A 24,976-nucleotide genomic window follows, 5' to 3' on the forward strand; every position below is an offset into this window, starting at 1 on the left:
AATGTCCTCCAGATGCCTCAAATCCAACAAAAGATCCTAGGTATCTACGTAGATAGATAAAGCATTTTTTAGGTGTTTACTATGTGCTCTAGGTAACATCCACAGTTAGGGAACACGATTCAGATTCTATGCTTTCAGAAGGGACTAATCAAGAGTCAATCAAGATGAGGGAGAATTGGAATAAAGTAATGCCACATATGCCCTGAGAAGTTCAACTAGCAGAAATGCTTGTGTTTCTGTAAAAAGAATGAGGAGTGAAAAAGGATTCAGCCTGATAAAATTATTCACTATGAATAAATTGGATTGGTACCAGAATTGCTAATATGGTTCTACATTAAGAAAACATCAAAATAAATGAAAATAGAAATCAAAACATCTAAAACCATATAATTTTCCCAACAAGTATATAGGATAAGGAACTTGTATATGGGAATAAATTATACATGTATATTTCTGACTTGCAGATCATTACATTTGGAGTCAGGAAAACCTGATTGCAAATCTAGCCTCAGACACTTAATAACGATATTATATGACTCCTGGAAAGTCACTCACACTATTTCCTCAACTATAAAAACAGCTCAAATGTGCCAGACACATAATAGGCACTATATAAATGGTAGCAGCTGCTGCTGCTGCTGCTGCTGCTGCTGCTGCTACTACTACTACTACTACTACTACTATTTTACTCTATACTTAGCAATTTAATGATAAAGATGGGAAGTCAAAAAATGGAAGGCACAACACTGATACTCTACTGGTAGAACGGTGAATTACTTCAAGCATTCTGGAAAACGATTTTGAACCATGCAAACCAAGTGTTTTAAATATCCATATCTTTTTACTCTGCTGACCTATTATAAGTCAGACTTGAAAATTACAAATGTAGAAAGAAAAGTCTCATAAGCATCAAAATTCAGAGCAGTACTTATTGTAGTGGCAAAGAATAGAAACAAAACATAGCCTCATCAAATGAGGTACATAAATGCAGTGTAATAATACCATACTGTAAGAAACATGAACATAAGTACAAAATAAGAAATGGAAATAAAAACATCACCAAAACTGAATACTGTTATCATTTTAATGAATGTATTAAGTTCTTAAGGGAAGACTGATTATGCACCACCTTTACTCTTTTGCAGAAATGGAGGAGAATAAATGTTGGACTTGGGGTGATGTATTGAGCAAGTTGCCCCCCTCCCAATTTTTTTCTTTTTCTTTTTGGTTTCATCATTATAAGGGATGGTTCTTTGCATGAGAGGGGAAAGAAAATTATATTGGGATATGAAGATCTTTTGTTTGAAAACAAAAGATATCAATTTAAAAGTTCAATATAATAAAATATATGGAGGCAGAAACAGAAGGAATACATACAGTCCTTAAAATATCTGAACAGAAAGAGTAAATGAAAAAAAAATTTCAAGCTTAAGACTGAAAAATGACAGAAATTATGAGTGATTTTATCTATCTAGAGCCATACTATAGCTTTCCCTCTGCCAAAAGTAGAAGGGTTAACAATTTCATGCATTTCTTGCTTTACTGATAATTTTATCTATTGACAGGAAAAGAAAAAAAAGGAAGAACCTGTGCTCTGGATTAGGTTCTCAATAAAAAGGAACTGTTTACCAGTGTGGAAAATGATAGAAATTTTTGGGAAAAGTGACAGTTCCATCTTTTTTTTTTTAAGATGAAATTTTAATCAGTCAAGATCTATTTTCTCTTCCCCAACCTTATATGCCACCCCTTCCTCCCTGTGGATGAAAGAAAAACAAAAACCATAACAAACACATAGAGTCAATGGAGACAAATTTCCATAATTGCTATGTCCAAAAGAATATTCATTCTGCATTCTGAGATCTTTATCAGGTGAATAGCTTATTTCATCAGCTGATCATTATGCTGATAAGATTTTTTTAACAGAATATTTTACCATATTTATATATGAAAAGTGGTTCATTTCCCAATTTATGGGCATTCCTTCAGATTCCCATTCTTTGTACAAAAGAGCTAGAAATATTTTGTACATTCTTAGAAATTGTTTTGCCTAGGAATAATTTTTCCCCTTTATCCACACTCTGTTATAACAATTTCCATTCATTGTCTGCTTTCCTTCCTATTTTTCGGTTGTGTTACAGTATTTCAGTATACCCAATTCTGTGTGTGTATGTTCTTTTTTTGTTTGACCAGTTCAGATGAAAAGTTCAAGTGTTAGCCACTTCCTACTCCTTCTTCTTTATTTATAGAAAAGTCATTTTACACATAAGATAAATTCCTCTAAGCTTCATTTCTCATCTTTTTTCTATCCATTCTTTTCTTTGGGTCATCAAGATATACAGAACTACTACTAAGGGTTTGCCTAATTGGACTCCTTCTATGGAGCTAGATGATAGTATAGTTCAAAGGGAACACAGAATTTATTATCTCTCCATACTTAAATGTAAATAATTTATTCAAGGTTTAGTTCTTACAGTTCATTTATTTATTTTCTTTTACTTTCTCACAGTACCTTTTTTTGGAGGCTCTTCAATTCCTGTGTTTGAATTTGAAAGTTTCTTTTCTGCTCTGGTTTTTTTTATTAGGAAATCTGGGGAGTTCCACATTTCATAAAAGACCCATTTCTGTTCTCTGCCTTTTAAGATTATACTTAGTTTGGTAGATAAACTATTTTGGTTCTAGGTGGAACTAAATTGTTCATCTTTAGAAATATTCTGATATATGTTGCTCAGTATTTGAATTCTTTGTCTTTTTGCTATCAGTAATTTTTTTCTTTGAATCAGAGGTTCTATATTTTGCCTATGATATTCCCGGGAGTTCACATTTTGAAGCTGCTTCTTCTAATTTTCAGAACATTGCTTGGGCAATGTTTTGTTTTTCTAGTTTCAAACTATTAATTCCCTTTTCAATTTCTTCTGTAGCTCTCATTTCTTTTCTATTCTACCACCCTCTCCTTTTCAGGCACTCTTATATGTATAAAAACATTTTCTTCTAAACTTTTGTTTCATTTCTCCCAGAAATTCTAGTTGAGTTTATGTCTAAAGCTGTGTATTTCAGGGATGTCTTGAACATCCCTACTATCAAAATAACTTATTAGCAGTGGGTCATTACCTGACTTTGAACTTGATATTAGGGTTGGGCACTTCTGGAAGATCAGAATTGATTTTGTTTCTTGGAGTACTGAGTATTGTGTTATTCTGGGATCTCAGCAATAGGCAGGGTTGCTTTTAAGTATTTCCAAAGTGGTTTGATTCTGAGCAAAGTTTGAGGTCTGTACGTTCCTAAACTGATTTTAGATCTGTATAAAAATAGACTGCTGCTATAAGCCAGTTTATAAAGTCTATTAGTTCAGTGACAGAATTGTAGGCTTGTCTTTTGTCTGAGATTCTGACCTTGGGTTATCCTTCTGAAGTTGGGGCTAGATACTGGATATCAGACTACTTTTTTTTTCATAGTCTACACCACTAAGACTGTAGCTGGCCTATGAACTTGCTCCTTTTCTGGTATAGGGCATTTGAATTCTTTCTATCTTTTCTGCAATATTTTTTCATTGAATGGGAGGCTCTGTATTTTGGTTAAGATGTTTTGAGCTTTCTTTTAGGAGGTGACTTTTGTATCTGCTGTTTCTACTGCCACCACTGTGTGTAGATTTCCTTCTTTGTCCTGGATCTATGACACAGTAGGAAACAAAGATTTTAGAGTTAAGATTTGTCCCTGTTGCAGTGCCTCTGCTTGGGTCTAGTCTGGTTTGGGATAACTTTTTCTCTGGTAATACCACCTTTCTCTAGACTCTAGATCGCTCAGAGGTGGGCTTGACAAAGGACTCACTGTGAGCATTTCTGAATTTCTTTATCAGATTTCAGTCTGATGAATATTCTAGGTGATGGAAGAAATTTGTGAGTGGGAGTTCATCATACTGTTCCCTACATCTCCATCAAATTGACTTGCTATTGTGGAATTTGTGATAGAGGAGAGGAAATCCAGGCATAGTTTGATATTCATTCCAGATTTTTAGAGAATATGCTTCAAATGACTTAGAAGAAAAAATAAGCAGGAATCCATGCTTAAAATTTTTACAGACACATAAATCCATCACAAAGAACAGGAAGCTTTCAAGATTGAAATTCTTAGGAGACAAGTGAAATAATTTGTATGAGAATGAAAAATAAGTTGTGCAAAAAATTTAAATTGATATATAGGGAGCTCAATAACTTTATTTCTCTCACAGACCAAACACAGTGGTCCTGGATGGGAAGTGAAAATGCCCTCTTTTCTCCATTGCCATTTCTAGCTTCTCATTTCACTCCCATCAATCTATAAAGTTTTCTTCTTTAAAGTTCCCTCTTAATTTTTTTTTTTTATTCTATATGGATTATGGTGGCTGTTATCTACTCACCCCCAGGCCATTTTCCCTTTCCTCCTCACCTCCTAGCTTCTGTTTTTATACTGTATCAGCCTTCAACAGTCTCAATCTGAAGAGACCTTTTCTTATGTTCAAAGTTCCTTAAAATTTATTTATATTTGTTTAATCAGAATTAACAAATTGGTATAAGATAAAATGATTAATCACAGCAAAGAAAAACATGTGTATAAATTGTTTCTATGCTTTGTTAGTGGACAAGATGGAACACTTAATTTTGGTTTATTCATGTGTTTTACTACTATCAATATATTGCATATCCTTTAAAAATCAGTAGCACAGGAAATTTTTATTATACATTATAAGGTCTTAAATACTGATCATCAAAATTATATTTAAAATTAAGGAAAGTTCACTTACATTAATTTTCCTTATTAGACTCATGAGCAACTAACTGCTGTAGTGGATAGCATGCTGGGCCTGAAGTCAGGAAGACTCACCCTCCTGAGTTCAAATCTGGCCTCAGGCACTGGCTGTGTGAATCTGGCAAATCACTTATCACTGCTTGTCTCATTTGCTTCATCTAGAAAATGAGCTATGGTAAGGAAATGGCAAACCACTTCAGTACCTTTGTCAAGAAAATTCCAAATGAGGGTACCAAGAATTGGACATGGCTAAAAAATGACAGAACAACAAAAATGAGACTCAATCTTAAGAGAAAGGCTCTCCTATCACTCAAAATTTTGTACCTAAACAGATAAGATGATTAAAATTCATTTGCCTAATTTATGATTAAACAGTTCCTCAGAACTAATAGCAACAAATTAATTCATTTCACTATACTATATTTAGCTGGCCTCAAATCCAGGTCAACTTTCTGCCACTTATTTGAACTTGCTGAGTACTCCTCTCCCTCCTAAGGGTGAAGTAAACAAAGGCCCTCCTGCTCCACTCTGAATCCAAACACTAATGGTTCACAATATCCTTCTAGGCCACTATCACATATTATCCTCTATGTGATATATGTCTCCATTAGAATGTAAGCTTTCTTCAGAAATGTTCTGCTTTTGTATTTTTATAGTCAGCCATAGCCTTTTCATTCTTTCATCCACCAAAAGACCCGGGAAATATGACTAGCTTAATTTAACTTTTTCCTAAAATAACATTTTATAGTAGCTTATTTTGATATAGTTTACCACAGTGCAAATTACAAAGTAGGGACACTAATTAGCATATACCAAATTATGGCAATATCAACATTAATGATATTTGTCTTTTTTTTTTTTTTACTTGAGCCGGTGCTGAGTCCCATCAAATTATTTAAAAGTTTTTTTTTAATTTAAAAACTAACTAATTGGGTGACAAATTATATGTTTTCTCTAAGCTAGTGCTGCATTGGAGAGTGAAAATATTTTCTATCTGGTGCAGAATAAAGTGTATTGAATCTGGAGCCAGGGGATATGAGTTTAAATTCTGCTTCTGTCCCTTAATATTCTTGTGATTTTCGACAAATAAAGTAACTTGGTTTCCTCATCTATAAAATGAGAGTGTTGGACTAAAAGATTTCTGAAGTTCCTCATGGCTATAATCTAAGATCCTAAAATTACTAATTAATCCACAGGTCATCAGATTATCAGAAGAATATCACGTAAAAAATTTAGTTCCCATGGACAGTGTGATTCCAGTTTTCTTCATTCCACTAAGGAGAATATTTATTAATAAATCACAGTGCATAAATTACATTTAGGGAATTGCATGAAGTTGTTGCAATTCAATGGCTATTATACCCAGTACTAGATAAAGAAATATAGAAGACCATGAAATTGTAGAGTTGCAAAGGATTACAGACTATATAGTTTAACCCTCTCTTTATTTTAAACAGAGTCTAAGGCTCAGAGCAGTAATTCTGTGTCTGAAGTGGTTACTTGAAATCAGGTCTTTGTTGAATTTGAGCATGGTTCCCTATCCACCATATAATGCCTCTTTATGAATTTAAAGAATTAGTAATGAGGGGAGGCTAGGTGGCGCAGTGGATAGAGCACCGGCCCTGGAGTAAGGAGTACCTGAGTTCAAATGATCAGTATTAATAATTACCTAGCTGTGTGGCCTTGGGCAAGCCACTGAACCCCATTTGCAGTGCAAAAAACTTAAAAAAAAATTAGTAATGACAAAGTTAACTCAGTAAAATTTTCTAGATGGTACATCAAATTCTTTGAAACCAAGGGATTAAAAAGAGATTCACAGAGGAGTAATGAAGTGGTAACTTAACAAACAATCATTAAGCATTTACTATGTGCTAAATATGTTATCTTACTTGATTCTCACAACAACCTGGGAGGTAGTTGCCATTATTATCTCCATTCTACACTTGAGGAACCTAAGGTAGACTGAAGTAAAGTGACTTGCAAAGGAAACCCAAGCTGGGAAGTGTTTAAGGGTGGATTTGATCTCAGAGCATTAAAAAAAGTGCCAAATAGCTTTTGTGAGTTTGAAGTAATACAGTCCTTTGGTTAAAATGACAACCCCAAATTTAAATACCTTGTAAGGTATGAAAAAGTACATAATAAAATGGTTCTAAATTTTTTTTACCCCTTCAAGTTTTCTAAGTAAGAGTTAAAGGCATTGAAATTTATATGGATATCCTGCATGATGAAAAGATATAAAGTATTATTTGAGTACTCAGGTATCATTGCTGATAAGATCCCACAATATTTCTAACTGGGACATACTTTTGATATTCCCATTTTTTTTTTTTTTTTGGCAAGGCAATGGGGTTCAGTGGCTTGCCCAAGGCCACACAGCTAGGTAATTATTAAGTGTCTGAGGCCGGATTTGAATTCAGGTACTCCTGACTCCAGGGCCGGTGCTCTATCCACTGTGTCACCTAGCCACCCCTTGATATTCCTAAAATCTTATAAGACAATAGTGACTAGAGGAGGGAGGCTGGGACTTTCATCTAATTCTTCTTTCAAATTCAAGTCAGAAACATAGAAAGTTGTTTTTCATATATACCATTAAACTCCCTCATTGCCTATTTTTTTTCTGTTTTATGTTTCGTCACCTAACCTGATCAAATTGGGAAAGACAAAAAAAGTGGAAAAATTTAAGATTGCAGGGATTATAGAAAATGATTCCTAATTGTAAAGACATAAGCTATGCCACAAAATGTTTAGCACCTTTTACTGGTTGTACATGGAAAGAAGGCAGGAGGATAATGGTAAGCAGTCATTCCTCCATGCTTCAGTTTCTTCTCAAAGAGAATCACAAAATTTCAAAGTCAAAAGTGATACAAAATAATAATAAAGATGATAATGACATTTCATTTGAGCCTCACAAGAAGTATTACCTTTCCTGTTTTATAGATGAGATAACAGAGTGAAAAGACCTAAAAATGACTTGCTAAGGGTCATAGATAGTGTCTGAGATGAAATCTGAATCAAGATCTTCCAAATGATCTAAACATAAAATTGAAAGGCCCTCAAATCTAACCCATATCTGTAGAAGAACCCAATGAAATTGTCTTTAACAAATGGTTAAGCTTCTGCTTAAACAATACCAATTGAAGAGAAACTCATATCTCCTGAGGTAGTCAATTTGCATTTGCAAAGTTTGATGGTTCAGAAATTTTTCTTTACACCAAATCGGTCTCTATTTCATCAAATTCAATCTTCTTTTTTGAATGCCGAAGGGACTGAGGCTGAGTGTGAGTAAGCAATGAACCTAGGTTCAAACAATAAATAAGCGATAAAGCAGAATTTAAACCAAGATCATAAATGGAACTCTTGTCCTCTGATTACTGCACCACGATATTTTCTTTTCCTGTTCTCCGCCTTTAGTATTTTTTTGTTTTTTGTTTTAGGTTTTTGCAAGGCAATGGAGTTAAGTGGCATTCCCAAGACCACACAGCTAGGCAATTATTAAGTGTCTGAGGCAGGATTTGAACTCAGGTACTCCTGACTCCAGGGCCAGTGCTCTATCCACTGTGCCACCTAGCCATCCCCCTCCTTTAGTTTTTAATGCCTTTTTTGGAATGGGGTTGCTATAGGTTTGTTCTAATATGTATGATAATGAATGCAGTAATTTCAATTGAGGTCTAAGGACAAGAGCATTTATCTTAAATCTCTGTGAATTTGCAAATCTGAAGGATGACATGGGGCAGTAGGCTGTAGGTACCATTAACCACTTGGTCTTTTTCTTGAGTCAAAATGCTTAAGTTTTAAAGGTAGAATGCTAAAAGAAGTACAATAAGCACCTTTAAATGATTCGAGGTGTAAGAGGACTTGGAATCTGGAAAATTCATCTTCCTGATTTCAGATCTAGCCTCAGGCACTTACTTGGTATGTGACCCTAGGCAAGATACTTGACTCCTATTTGCCTCAGTAAGAAACTGGTATTTTTAGAAACAGAAAGGGATAAAGGGAAGGAGAAGAATTAAATTCCAGATGTCACAATTTGATTACTGGGTAATATTGGATAAGAAACTCATATATGAAACAGAAGACAGAAATCATAACGAAGAAAAACTAAAACTGCATAACAGGGAGCATTTTACAGGGGGGAAAAAACTACATCTATGGTTTAGCAGGCCTTAAGAAGTGCACTATATTCCATGGTAGTATAGTGAATTGTACTGTGATCACAATGACAGTGCTAAGTTATCAAAGAAAGATTAAATTAAGCTTATTCTGTTTTATATATAAATGGAGGAATGTACAGAATTAAAAAAAATTCATGCCACAAATAGCTAAAAAAAGTTGGGATACATATTAAGACTCTCAGATATCCAGAAAACTTAATTACCCATTCACTAATGTATCTAGATAGATTAGGTGATTTAAAAAAAAGACAACAAAAAAACAACCCAAAACAAAAAAAAAAAACACAAAACAACCCTTCATATAACTAAACAGGCAGTTTTCTCCTAAGTACCATAGGTCTAAAGAGAGGAAAACAGAAATATAAATCAATTTATATTCATTCTCTTGTACTAAATACACTGTTTTGCATAGTCCCCTCCCTCCTAAGTTACTTACCAATCAGTGAAGTTCTTTGAATAAACTGCCTCCACAGATTCACTCTTGGAACTGCAAATCATGTTGCCTGGATCCTGGAATTGTTAAAAAGCAGTTATCCTAAGAAGGTGTGGTGAGCCTCAATGCATGAGCAGATCAGTGCAGAAATTGGAGAAGTTTGTTGCCCTATCTCTTTAATTTCCTATATGTATGTGCAAAATAGAGAATCCCTGAAAAGGAGGGGAAAAAGGAAATTTGAAGAGGAAACTATGGAGGCAATATATATTCAAAGAACTCTAATTAGCTCTAAGTTTTCTCCTTCATGAAACTGTCTCCACTGAACCCCACTCTTGGAGATTAGTTAAGGACAGTATCTAAGCAAACCAAAAGGTTAATACTGAAATAATGAAGACAAATTTAGAATACAATGCTGAATGACACAGAATACTATGTATTTTCTCTAGAAATGTAACCAACTAAACTTATTTCTATAAGTTGTGGAAACCATGATCAGACCTAAAGAAGATGCTTACAGCTGCATGGCTTCCCATATAAGTCTAAGGACAATAAAATAATATCTCATCATCAGAGAAAGGGTTGACAATGCAAAACTTCCATGTGGATATTTTCTACAATTAATGAAGAACTCACACTACTTCAAGAGGCACAATGACCTTTCCTTAGACTTTGATCTTCATGATACCAATGATCATGAAACCAAGAAGATCATATTTCAAATACCAGCTCCAAAACACACACACACACACACACACACACACACACAGAATGTATCCTTATGCAAAGAAGGCATTTATGCTCTCAGGGCTCTAGGCAACTCTCTAACAATTTATGTAACAAGAAATTGAGAGAAGAAATTTCCTTATCATGCAGTTCCTTATACTAGTAAAATCACAGTTCTAGTCCCTATCCTTAAGAAAAGGATCAAGTCAAGATGGTCCAATATGGTGAATACAGGTAAAAATTAGTCTATTAGAAATATTAGCTCAATAACCAAACACTATTATGACAAAAGCTAAAAAATATAAAAATGAAAGAATAACTGAAATTCCTAAAAGTACTCTAAAACCATGGCACCTATACACTAAACATCACTAGATGAACTGGAAGTGCTTATTACTGGATTAAAAAGAATGGTTGATAAATACATAATTATAACCAAAAGGAAATTCTATTATGATATTTTTACACTCACAGGAACAAGTTGAAACTTAATTTGGTCATCTACAATGATAATCAAGAAATCAGTAAGACTAGATGCAGTTGTAGCATTTTAGCAGTTTTTGCAGAGCTGTATGTAAAATACATTTTTATAACTGGATATAATATACCTATTGATTTACATTAGCATTATAGCTGGCTTTATCTTCATTTCAAAATGACTTTGATTCTAAGTTTTTCCTAAATTCACTCTCAAAAAGTTAATGATATATATAAGAAGTACAAATATATGGAATCACTCTATTTAATCCTAGACTATAGTCATTTAATAAAGTAAAATAACAAAGAAAAAGAAAAACATACATGCAACATAACTATGTGTGACATGAGCAGTCAAAGACTAATTTCTGATTGCCTAAATATTTTTTCCTTAAAAGGAAATTCATTTTTATTAATCTATGTGTTCATTTAAGAAAACAAAACAAACCAGTTTTAAATGATCAAAGAGATCCTCATGTAATCCTCACTTGATAAACAAATAATTTTTCTTCTTCATTTTTAAAGTCAGCCATTATTAAGCACAAACTATGTGCCAGACACGATGCTAAGCCCCAGGGATACAAAAAAGAGGCAAAGACAGTCGGTCCCTATTCTTAATGAGATCATAATCTTATTGGGGAGCCAATAAGTAAGAAGACTTAGAAAGGAGGGGGTAGGCTATCAAAGTCTTTAAATGCCATATAGAGGACCGTATTTATCCCAGATTCAAAAGGGAGCCCTTAAGAGTTTAATAAGTCAGACTTACACATTAGGAAAATCACTTCAGCAGCTGAATTGACGATGAACTGGAATGGTGAGACTAAAGTAGGTAGAGCCAGGAGTAGGCTACTGCAATAGTATAGCTACAAGGTGAAGAGGGCCTGCATGAGAGTGGTGGCAAAGTGAGAGGACAAGGGACCTTATTTAAGTGATAAGGCAAAGGTCAAAGTGACATGCCTTGGCAATAGACTTGATATTGGCAGAGAGACAGTTAAATATGTAGGGAGACTCCTGAGTTTTAAATCTGAGGGACAGGGAGGACTGTGCTGCCCTCTGTTGTGATAGGGGAGTTAGGAGGAAAGAAAAACGAGTTTTTAAAAATACTTGTTGAGTTTAAAATGTTTACTGGATATCCAGTTTGAGACTTGTGAAAGACAAAATTAATTAGACAGTACAGGATTGACATAATTGTTTTTTAAGTCAAAACATCATACAAAAGCACTTTAAATGTAGAAAAACTGACATTATCACTAATAATTTGACAGTGATTTAAATCATATTTTAAGTTGAATTGATTTAAATTCTGTCCATTCTAACAAACAGTATAAAGATACATATATTTTGGGGCAGCTAGGTGGCGTAGTGGATAAAGCACCAGCCTTGGAGTCAGGAGTACCTGGGTTCAAATCTGGTCTCAGACACTTAATAATTACCCAACTGTGTGGCCTTGGGCAAGCCACTCAACCCCGTTTGCCTTGCAAAAAAAAAAAAAAAAAGAAGACACATATATTTTATTAAATAACTAAGTTATGAAGGATTAATATCTGGAAAGGGCCTCAGAGGCCATCTAGTAAATGATTTCAAGATCACCCAACTTGTGAACCAAATTTCAAAAGTTTTAAGAGGGGAAACTGGCTTGGATGTCTCTAAACTTCTCTTAGATATATGAAGTAGATAAAACTTTGATCTGATAATTAACAATTTTAGACTTCAGTAGCATCCCAATTCAGATTTCAGATATAGACTCCATATTGGAAATGGAATAGCCCTTTTACTACTGAAATTCTTGATAATTATACAAATAAACTAAAATACAAAGTGCACACTTTAAAAACAGCTGCTTTTTGAGGCAAATTTTACAATTTGCTGTTTCTCATTAGTTACTTTCTATTTGATACTCTAACTGACAGAACATATATATCCAGTGTAAAAAAAGCATTTAATTCACAAAGCTTTGAGGGACTTTTTTGCCAGAATGTTAAATTTTAGGAAGCTGATCAATTAATGTAACTTAATTTTTAATGATTTGTAAAAAGAGTTATAATCTGAGGCAAGAAAAGTAGACAATCAATACTCTAAGAATTTATGGCCTTTTAGAAAGGCCTCCCCACAGACATATTTATGGTCTTCCAAAGTAAACCCTTCATGTTAAGACAATGCTGAATAACAGTTTTTTGGAGAGCAAAGCTGGAAATGAGAAAGTCAAATGAATAATCATGTGGCTGGACTGCTGGTCAAGAAAAGATACAAATTTCAAAGGAAATCAGTCCAAAGAAAAGATTATGGAAAATTTTAATCAGCTGTGAAAATACATACTGGCTCACAAGTCTATCTTCTTATTACATATTTCTTTTTCCTTCTGTTACATTTTCATCAACTCTGTCTCCATAAAACCTCTTGTATTCATTTCTCCACTCACATAATCACCCACCCCACCCTCATTCCAATGCTAGCCCCTTCAGATCATTATCACTTCTTGCCTGGACTTCTGAAATAGTATCCCAGACACTATTTTCTTCTGTCCACAATGTGGACAATGAGACATTCTTAAACCATGCTATTCTGCCTTCTTAAGATTCTCTAAAGGATCCCTATTGTCTCCAGAGTAAAATATAAACTCCTTAGGCTGGTATTTAACATCATGCACATTTTGTCTCAAATTTGTCTATTCAAACTTATTGCATACTATTCCTCTTCACACATTTCCTGCCAAAATGGCAGGCTGCTCCCCATACATAGAATATACTCCTTCTTCAACATCCCTTCTAAACACTTCTTACATGAGATGTTTCCTGATTCAGTTAGTTGTTAATGTCCCTGGCCCCCATTTTACTTTGTATTTACTTCCCTTAAAAGTGCAATTGTATATCTCAGAGCGTACATCTCTACTTAGATAGCTACATTTTGCATTTACTTAGCTCTATACAAGTTTTTTCTTCTCAGGAATAAACACAGTTAGCCCAATCTTTTTCATTTTTGTTTTTTATTCCTAGTACTTAGGATAGTGCTTCACACATAGTAGATAATAAATGCATGTCCAACAATTGTTGCTGAGAAGCTTGGCCTAATTTACTTTAGTAGGATAGAATGACAAAATGATTACATATATATATATATGTATATGTATGTATGTATATATATATGTGTATATTTTTGTGAACTCCATGGTATATTATTTAGAGGGGCCTACCAAATCTGCATTAATATAGATAAGATTAACCTATTTCTACACATTTAGTATCAACATCATAATCTTACTCATTTACCTAAATGTAAAAATGGCAATCCCTGAGGTGAGAATGATAACTGATATGAAGGCCTAGTAATAAGTTAATTCACACATAAAAAACTACTTTACCCCTTAATACAAAACAAACTAAATGAATGATGGAAGTAGTATAATTTAGGTATATCACTTGGTCTTTGGAACCCGTTTTCAGAATTATATAATAAGTGAGTAGGATTAGACAATCCCCAAGGCTCCTTCCAGCTCTAACATTCAGTGATTAAACCCATATTCACCAATTATATACACTATATACACAAAATCCAAAACTATAAAAAATCATTACAAAAACTAAGTAAATTATTTAACTTAAAAGACTTATACCAAGAGAGTTTCTAAACTACAGTAGGCACAGAAATTAATTTCATTAAGAGTGTCCTTAAGACAATTATTCTGGGGGTGGGGGAAGGGAAGCAAGAATGGGGGAAGAATTGTAAAACTGAAAATAAAGAAAATCTTTCCAAAAAAAAAAAAAGACAATTATTCTGACTGGTAAAAGAAACTAATAGGAAAATATTACTAAATATGAACAGCCATTCAAAATAGTCAACTCTAGTCATTTTTTTAGGTTTCTTAATTTTTTTTAACTCCAGTCATTTTGGGAAAAATCTAAATATATACTGAATAGGAAAAAAGAGGGAATGAAATATTAATGAAAAACATTTATAGCTATTTAAAGGGGGATTACATATATATATATATGTATATATACATATATATATATGTATATATACATATATATATATATATATATATGACAACTATGAGCTGGCTTAGGAATGGCAAAGTCACATAGCTAAGGCATAGCAAGAGTTTTGAGGTTATGATATGAGTACCAGCAGAAATAAAAGAGATTAAGGTTTATATTCCCATACTGAAATAAAAGTTGTCACAAAATCATATAATACAACATATGTAAACAAAGACTACTGAAGACAATTGAATATAAATAAACTGGGAAAAATGAGTTAAACTGAGTTACTATTGGGTTGAATAAAGCCATAAAATTAAGAAATTAAAATAATTAGAAATTCAGAGATAAAAGAAACAGAAAATTCAATTACCAAAAAATTTAAAAAAAAACCAGAGCTCATTCCCTGAATATACCAACAAATAGTATTTACACAGTTATTTATTGTAGACACATATTTGCCATATCTTTTAAAAATGTTTTTGTGGTCCAAATCATCTTTAATATAAGAAACCTGGGGGTGGCTAGGTGGCGCAGTGGATAAAGCACCAGCTGTGGAGTCAGGAGTACCTGGGTTCAAATCCGGTCTCAGACACTTAATAATTACCTAGCTGTGGGGCCTTGGGCAAGCCACTTAACCCCATTTGCCTTGCAAAAAAAAAAAAACCCTAAAAAAAAAAAACCTGGGGGGTGGCTAGATGGCACAGTGGATAGAGCACCAGCCCTGGATTCAGGAGTACCTGAGTTCAAATCCGGCCTCAGACACTTAATAATTACCTAGCTATGTGGCCTTGGGCAAGCCACTTAACCCCATTGCCTTGTAAAGAAAAAAACTTAAAAAAAATATATAAGAAACCTGATTAATCTAAATGGCTGTTTGTCACATTGTCCTGAAAGTTCCTGTTTATCCTTAAGCAGAAGAGTCAACTCCTGGGTTTACTTTTATATTTTGTTCATTTTTTCTCTCTATTCTCTTAAAACACAAAAACAGTCACTCAAACATATATATACATATATTATATATTTACACACGCACCCACACACACCCACACACCCACACTCACCCCCCCCCCCCCAGACACAGAGACACACACAGACACACCCCATAATTCTCTTACCATTGCCTGGTTCTTTCTTGCTTTTGATTTCCTTTTCTATTGTCTGCTTTATCTATACTTCTGTCTCCAAAATTCCTTTTCTTTAAACTCTGTTTCTGAATTAAACACTTTTTCACCAACGCTTAGCTATTTGTTACCTGACTTTCTTTCATAATTCTTTTCTAATAGCCATACACTTCTCCACTTTTTACAACTTTACCCAGATGTTATCAGTTGTAAATAATACTTTGTTTAAAGAGAATTTCAATTGATAAACCAATATGTGAAAGAAAAAATGTTTTGATAATTGCTGTGAAAACTAATTTTCAAAATACCTTTTAAGCAATGACCATGAAATATAGCTATACTGCTCTATCATTCTTAATGGTAATATTTTAGTTTTAAAGTCTACATTTTTTTTTATTTGTTCTTGGGCAATACCTGTATTACAAGTTAAATTTCAAAGAAATAAGCACTGAATCCTAAAGGAGGATACCAACACCAGTTAATGACTATTTATTTGAAGTTTATAATTTAAAAAGTGACAATTATGTAAATCAAGAAAAATAAGAGATAACAATGAAAGAAAAGAAAGGTATGCAACACTGCTATAATGTGAAAGTGAAATAATTTTCATAACTTCATCTTTAGTGTTGATCTGCACATGCATCTAAGATCACAACTCCTTCCCTAGGCTAACTGCTTTTAAAGGTTCCAAGATCCACAAGATGCAGCACTGGTTCCATGAGTGGGGATCTATGGAGGCAATTTTATAAAGAACAATGGGTTTTTGTTTCCACTGGATTGAAATGGTTGATAAATTATTTTAAGTAAATGATATCAAAATTTTGTTGAATGTGTTGGTTAAAAACACATTAAGTTGTTTAAAAATATTTCTTTTAAATATTTTTACCTCACTTTCAAGAAAGAAAAGAACCAGCATCCTGATAAGGTTCCCGTTGGGACTGTTCCGACCCCTCCTCTTTGCTAATGCTTCTTCTGCTTGGGGGTCATGCCTGCTAAATAGCCTAGAAGGAAGTAACAAAAGAAAGACTATAAATTTTATAATAATATATTTTCCCTTTTATTAAATTTTAAAAAGTGAAATAAATTATTTTCCTTCTGCATTTTTTTTGTCTTTTACTACTTTATCAAATGATCAGTAATACATACAAAGAAATTAAAATCAGAATAACAATATAGTCTGAGGAAAATTCTCTCACCAATTAAATAAAGCTCAACATAAAAGTTTATATTTAAGAAATACGTTTCCTAATATTACCTATTCTTATGAAATAAATTCTGAAAAAATGCACCAGTTACTTAAGAGTATGATTTATTAGTGCCTGGTACTGTAATTTTCTACTATGCCATTCGAAAATTGTCAGTCTCCAAATTAAAACATAAGAGAAAAAACTGATTAAGATACTGACTTTATAATCATTAAAAGAACTTTTGTATTTAATCAAATATTGTATTGAAAATTCTCAAATCAATTACCTGAATAAGACTTTAGAGAAATAGTAAATGAAAGGTAAAACAATAAATGAAAAACTTGGCTTGGTAAATAAACATTTAAAACAATACAAGGCAAAGGGATTTATTTGTACAAATTATTCAAATTATTTAAATGCAAGAATAAATTCATATGTTTTTAAAAATTCTAAGCATTAGGAATTAAAAATTTACCCAAATAAGCAATTCTATTCAATTTTTTTTTTGTTTTTTGCCAGGCAATGAGGTTAAGTGTCTTGCCCAAGGTCACACAGCAAAGTAATTAAGTGTCTGAGGCCAAATTGAACTCAGATCCTCCTAACTCCAGGGTCAGTACCCTATCCACTGCATCACCTAGCTGCCCTAATTCTATTCAATTTCTACAAATCTGTGTGTAGAAAGTATTATACCTAATAATAACCATTGGGATTTTAAAAAAGTAACATTTTTTGACCTTTTAATGCTAAGCACCTACCTTGCTTATCCTGAATATGTAATAAACTCAGTGGATTGGAGAGACATTGAAGATGACAGATTATGAGTTCTTGAGATCAAAGGATTATGGATTTAAGAGTTAGAAGGGACCTTAAAGCACAATTAGTTTATCCCATCATTTTTAAAAAGATCTAAAGAAGACTTTAATCAAGGTCACATCAGTAATAAGTAAAGAAGGATTTGTACCCAGATCTATTGACTTCAGTTGGTGCTTCTTCCATTTGATACATGCTACCAGCCCTTAGATCTACTTAGAGAAACTCATCCATTTAATGACCAAGTATCCAAAATGCCTTTTTTTCTTTTTTAATTGACAAAAACTGGTAAATAATCAATTTACAATGAGAAAAATTAAGCTTTCATTTTTAGAATAAGAGTTAATTTGTCCTAGTTACAGTCATCTTCTAAAAGCAAGAGTTTCCACTTCCCCATATGCTCTTTAAAGATGGAAAGCCAAACAGCACTTTGCAAAGAACAAAAACCACAACTGCCCACAACCCCCTGCCCATTAAGTCCATTGCATGTCATATTTGACATGATTTGCACATGGGAGTCACTGAGATTTCATGGTCTGTATCTTTTTTCTAAAATGTGAAAATTCTAAATCCTTTACAAGCTCCTAAAATATAATCAAGCAGAAATGAATGCAGAGGTTAAAAACAACAACCCAAACTATAACAAAACCTCCTAAGTCCAGTCCAAAAATGTTCTTAGAATACATACTCAGGTAAAGTTTTTACAATGTTACTGAATTGTTTTACTATTTAGAGAGCAAATTCAAAAGAATTATTCCCAATTCCAAAAGTGAGCTAGTAAATAGAATGTTGATTTCATTTTATTTTTATTTATATTTATTTAAAGCAATAGGCTTAAGTAATTTGTCCAAGGTCACACAGCTAGGTAATTTAGTGACTGAGGCTATATGTGAATTTAGGTCCTTCTGACTCCAGGGCTGGTGCTCTATCCACTGTGCTACCTAGCTGCCCCCAGTAAATAGAATGTTAGAAACTCAAACTATGGCAAGCAAGGATCAGATCATACAGGATTTTGTTGACTATAATAAATGACTTAGAATGTGCTTAAAAGCTGAATCATTAGATATTTAATGCTCAAATGTAGAAAAATAAAATTGTCTTAATTAGAAAAAAAATTATCATCATTATGTTAATAATAGGGGAAAATGTTCCTTTTCTTAATGATCCCTAAGTATCAGAAAGAAGCAACAGATTCAATTTCAAACATTACATTCATACCTTATATTGAACAAAATTTATCAGGAATTTTGTATTAATTTTTATTAGCTTTCTTTCTCATCTCATTTTCTTATTTCATTTAAGAGCACTTCTTTCTCATTTCTTAGGTCACAAGTGTTCCAGCTTGTGTTCACTTCCCTATTTCAATCAGAAATTTAGGGGGAAAATTTCACATTAACAGAGAAATAGATCCTTATATTAAATTCTCTAAGATGAATCAAATTAATGTTGAAGAAATAGGTTTGAAAACAATGACATTTATAGAATATGAACTGACTAATACTACCATGTCAGTGGCTGAAATCATGGTGCCCAAATGTATATACGCTATCAGAATTCATATAATCTAGGCTTAAAATTCAAAATGGTAGAAGTGTAACTAGGAAGAAAATATATCTGATACCACTGTTATCTACTCTAGTCTTCACTATAATCTTCCTCTAAAAAGAGAAAATTTGACCAAAAAGGAGTCTTAAACAGATTACATTATGCTACAGTTCTGGGACAAGAAGGTTTTTTGTGTGCATAATCAATCATCAGTAGAAAAAAGTAACTGAGATCACCCATAAATAAAGACTCACTCTGATAAAAGACTGATGGTAGGGAAAATGGGACAACTTTTGCCAAGATAAGTTCCAAACTGATATGTGACCAAGATACACAAGAACACATTTTAAATAAATTATAGACATGGAAAAAATTACCCAGAAAATTTACCCATAGAAGAAAAATTCATGACCAAATAAGGGATAGATAGAGACAGATGATAAAATGGATACTTTTAATTACATACACATGAAATTAAAGTTTGTGGACAACTAAATATAATAAATCTAAACTTAAAAGAGAAATAACTGGGTAAAACTCTTTGTAGTAAGTTTCTCTGATCAGATTCTCATTTTCAAATTGTGTAAGGAACTATGTCAAATTTATAAGAAAAAGAACCATTTCCCAATTGATAAGGGGTCTAAGGATACAAACAGTTTTCAGGGGAGGAAACGCACACTGTCTATAGCCACATGAGAAAATACTCCTAAATTACTAATAATTAGAGAAATATAAATTAAAGCAAATCTGAGAATCCATCTTGTACTCATCAAATTAGCAAAGATGACAAAAAATGATAAATGTTACAAGGGCTGTGGAAAAACAAGCCTCTTGTGCTGGTGTTAGTGGACCAGGGAATGGTTATAGTCATTCTGGAAAGCAATCTGGAATTAATAACAAAAAAGAACATTCCCTCTGACCCACCTATACTATTCTTAAAGCCTTCATCAAAAGATCTAAGAAACGAAAAGGGCCAAATGAACAGGAAATTTAAAAAAATCCATCAATTGGGGCAACGTATAGTACATGAAATGTAATGGAGTTCTACTGAGCTGTAAGAAATGAGAAAATAGATGATTTCAAAGAGATATGGATTGACTTAGAACCAGAATAATTCACAAAATCAATATTAGAAAAGTGAACAGTTCTGAAGACTTATAAACTGATGAAGAACTAGGAATTTATATAATTAACTATGACATTATTAAAAAAACTTTGAAAGTTACTAAAAACTCAGATCAATGATACATTCATTTGATTCCAGAAAACTGATAAAAAAGCATGCAGTCTATCTTCCAAGAGAAAGGTGATAGATTATGAGTGCAGTATGAGACATATTTTAGAATACAGTCAATGAGAGAATTTGTTCTGCTTGACTATGTGTATAAAAGGAAATTTTTTTTATTGAGTGGAGAAAATAGATTTCTGTCAATTAAAAATATTAATTTAAAATATTCAAAAAGAAAATCTTTCACCAAGCTTGGTTTTTGTTTTTATTTGAAACCCTAATGAAAATCACATTTTTTTTCAAAATCAGTATAAATTATTCTTTTAAAAGCTACACATATTATTGTGAAATGAAAAAGGTATCAAGATTAAAAGAAGTTTTAGGGCATTTGGCAATTAGCATTCATGTGATATAAACCTTAAAAAAAATAAAAATATCCTGCATCTTTTGTTTTCAATTTATTCTACCTTGGCTGTTTACCAGGATTACTTTATTGGTTTCATATTTGGTGTAGAAAAAAAAGGGTATTTTTGAAATATATGAATGAGATCAACAAAATTCTTGGATTACTAAATGCAGGTGCATGAAGAACATTAGGTTTCCAAGCCTTTTTCTATTGAACACTGTTTTTTTCAATTCCACAGATGAAAGAATGACAAGCAAGCTTCATGTACTGCCCATAAGACTAGCCACCTAACAGGACATTGCTGTTAGGAATATACTTTCCCCTACCTGTCACACTGAATTTTTTCCAGTTAATACTACAACAAAGTGTCCAAGGTTACTGTTAACTCACTTTTTATGAAGAAATTCTCCTGCTGCTACTGCAACAGGCCGGTGTGCTGAATATACTAAGTGGTAAACATTTTCACAGTCTTCATTGGAAAGTGCTTCTTCACTTCCACTGAAAAAGTGACAAAGTAACATATGAACCAAACAAAATTTATGATGAACTCCACATTCTACAGCTAAACACACATTGTATATAATGATTAGAATGATACATAATAACGAACAAAAATTTTCAAACGAATGATTTGGGAAGAGTCAGAGACAGCTGGGGTAGTGTGGCCAGAGAACCAGCCTGGAAATCACGAAGAAACTGCTTCAAGTCTCACCTTCTGCATGTGTGAACCTGAGAAAATCACTTAACCCATGTGTGATTATAAATTGCAGAGCAGGTGAGAATCTGCTTGGGTGGTAGGAGTTCCCCAGCAGGTACTCCCAGAACAGATGAAACCACAGCCTTCATGTACTAAGTGGGAATTGAGCAATGAGGGTCTTCTGGGGAAAATATGGAATTTCCCCTTATATCTCTCTAACTTGCTATGTCCTACTAATATTTTCTTAATATCTCTCCCAAATTTCTTTTACTCTCCATTCCCATTGCAATCACTTTAATTTCAAGATTTTATTATCTGAAACTTGGTTTATAACTGATCTCATTGTTCTTAAAACTCCTCCATCACTGGATTAAATACTCCTAAAGTTCTTCTTAGAGGCCATTAAGAACTGTAGCAGAATGGATTTAAAATCAGAAAGATCCACATTTGAATCATGCCTTAGTGAAGAACAGATTAAAAGATATATTCAATAAATATTAAGATATTTTCTTGTTTCTGACAAATTTTTGGAAGAGCAAAAACCTGTAAATCAAATATGTTTTTAAATATTTACTTCCCTCTCAAAAAAAATACTTTTCTTGATATTTAAAAAGTAACACATTTGGTATATAGGGGTAGAACATAAAGGTAAGGGCAACAGATTTAGAGGTTGACAAGAGAGCTGGGAAGGAGTCAAAAAACCACAGTACCTTCCTGGATATCTAGGAATCATCAAAGCTATGGAGACAGCATGAATATGTTGGAAGAAATTGGAATAATGGGTATTATAATGTGGCTAAGATGCCTATAAAGAGAAGATGCTTAATAAAGACTATTATTTTTGTTCAGTAATCTGATTAGTTCTGAATCTACTTGTTCTATCATTTCACAATGACATCATTCACAATAACATATCCACAATTATGAATATCCTGATGAAATCTAGGTAGGCTATATCTACCTCATTCTCTTTATCTACAGAATAGGAAGCTATATCTGGAAAAGAGACTTAAAAGTAATCTAGAACAAATCCATTCATTTTGTAGATGAGAAACCTGAGGCAGAAAAGTAAAATGGTTTGCCTCATGTCTGACTACATCACCTTCTTCTGACTGTGGGTGAGCACCCTGACATAAAAACACTTCAGAGAAGGACTAGGTCATCATTATACTTTAGATAACTTATCCAAATTGCTTAGAGTACTCTGTTAGTATAATTCTTTGCCCCGTTATGAAACAGAAGTGAAGACCATTGGGAGGTTTGGCAGTGACTCAACCAAAATAAGAATCATGATATCTGGTACTGTGTGATCTTCCCATAACTACTGAGAGTTAGATGAGATCCCAAATGGACTTTTTAACTTTCACTGCCCTGCAGCTGAATTTTCCTTTATCACCCCCAGTTAAGAAAGAAGGTTCCTTGAGAGTAGACTGTATTGCCTTTTCTATTTATAGTCCAAGAATTTGGCACATAGTAAGCCATAATTAGTGCTTTCTCACTCATTATCTTCTTGAACCTACATTATCTCTAATATATACCTACATATTCTCTTCCAGCTAGCATATTTTAGAATTCCTTGTTTATTGTCACCAGGCGGTGTGGTAGAGTAGGCTGTATAGGACTAGAAAACTAAAACAAAAATAAAACACATGTTAAGACAGATAGAGAAAGAAAAAAAATACTGTCTATGCTACAAGAGAGAGGAATTAAGTTTCTTCTTTATTAAACAAAAGTTAATAAAACCAGTCAATACAAAATTATTGAGTCAAGTAAAATTAACAAATGAGAAATTATTATGAAAATGTTTATTTCTAAGTAAAACTTTACATTGATCCAATCTATTTTCAGTGGTTTCTAAATTCAATCTTATAATTTCAAATTCATATTACTTTTATACATCTTATTCTGTGAGCCTGTTTTGCATATTCCCATTCAGATCCCCAGTCATTGGTACCTAAACTTGAGTACGGATAACACTAATAATCCTACTTCTTCATGAGTACATGTTTGTCAATCCTGCTCCAATGGTGCAACCAAGAAAAGAAACTATGGCTTTTGATTGCCCCCCCACCCCCGATCTACTAAACATAGAACTATATCTGAAACACTTTTCTTCTTTTCTTTAATAAAGAACGAAAATGAACCAAGAAGCGTTTATCTGAGCACATAATGTGTTACAAATCACAGAAAAAAACATTTTGTTTATATGGATAAATTGGATGGAACCCCTATGGTAACTTCCCACATTTGATGTTCAGTCACTGTATTAATGAAGTACTTTGTTGTACTTGAACGAAGGATGATTTCAAAATTCAATACATTGAAATACTTACTGAAGTATTAAAGTAACTAATCGAATAGCTTCCACAGCAACATCATATTCCTTATCAAGTGTCATTGATACAATGCGATCCTAGATAAGAAGTCAGGGGAAAAATTCACAAAAGAAAATAAATAAGCTGATGTATTTGTTGCTGGTGAGTACAACACTCTTTTGTTCTGTCAGAAATGACAGCTGCCTCTCTATGGTGACAGTTGGAGAAAGCTATTCAGTTAACCACCAATAGAAGCAAAGAATATGAGCATAAATCTAAATCAGAAAGATTTCATACTGAGGAAAGCATTCCAAAAGTACAAAAAATAATTCTTAATCATAGCTTATTTATAATGTGGTAGTCTGATGACTTTTTTTTTAAGGTTTTTGCAAGGCAAATGGGGTTAAGTGGCTTGCCCAAGGCCACACAGCTAGGTAATTATTGTCTGAAACCAGATTTGAACCCAGGTACTTCTGACTCCAAGACCAGCCGGTGCTTTATCCACTACGCTACCTAGCCACCTCGAAGTCTGATGACTTTTTAAAAATGATTTAATATAGTTTTTAACTTAGAAATTTCAAGAGTAATGGAATAAATTCCAATTATTGGGAATTCTTAACAATTTAGGTTTAATGTGATTTTGAATATATTTGCATTAATAGGCCCAATTATTTTCCAATCAAATATAGCATCTTTATCATTGGAGCAATAATGACTTAAGAAGGATTGCTACTACATTGGCTTAGAATGCATAACATCTAACTCCAAACAGTTCCTAAACTTTACTCCCCTACTTCCTGTTTTGGAATTTATAAAGTCTAAAAGATCTCAGTTCCTTCCTTAATAGGTGCCATGGAGAACATCCAAATACACACACACACACACACACACACACACACACACACACACACAAACACTTACTAGCTTGAAAATTATATGATTGAATTAGTTTTTTATTTCATTAACTAAGTTTGATATTTTGCATACAAATTCATATGATAAAAGATACCTGTTAATTCTATTCTCTAAAAATAAATAGGAGACTCTATTGTTGCCTGTGTATTAAAGACTGAGCATAGCACTACCTCAGACAAATCCAA

At 33.1% G+C, this 24,976-nt stretch overlaps 1 protein-coding gene across 2 annotated transcripts in view; it reads right to left on the reverse strand.

Moving 5' to 3' along the window:
• The window catches only part of STAG1 (STAG1 cohesin complex component), a 351,800-nt gene that overhangs the window by 85,490 nt on the left and 241,334 nt on the right, over positions 1-24,976 (reverse strand). For both annotated transcript variants that reach the window (XM_074214835.1, XM_074214834.1), the window contains 3 exons: positions 23,895-23,974; positions 21,255-21,362; positions 16,575-16,689 (listed from right to left, as the gene is read on the reverse strand). In XM_074214835.1, the coding sequence (XP_074070936.1) occupies positions 16,575-16,689; positions 21,255-21,362; positions 23,895-23,974 (303 nt within the window). The remainder of the gene's footprint in view (positions 1-16,574; positions 16,690-21,254; positions 21,363-23,894; positions 23,975-24,976) is intronic.

The sequence above is a fragment of the Macrotis lagotis genome, chromosome 1 (genome assembly GCF_037893015.1).
Source record: "Macrotis lagotis isolate mMagLag1 chromosome 1, bilby.v1.9.chrom.fasta, whole genome shotgun sequence".
Taxonomy (NCBI): domain Eukaryota; kingdom Metazoa; phylum Chordata; class Mammalia; order Peramelemorphia; family Peramelidae; genus Macrotis; species Macrotis lagotis.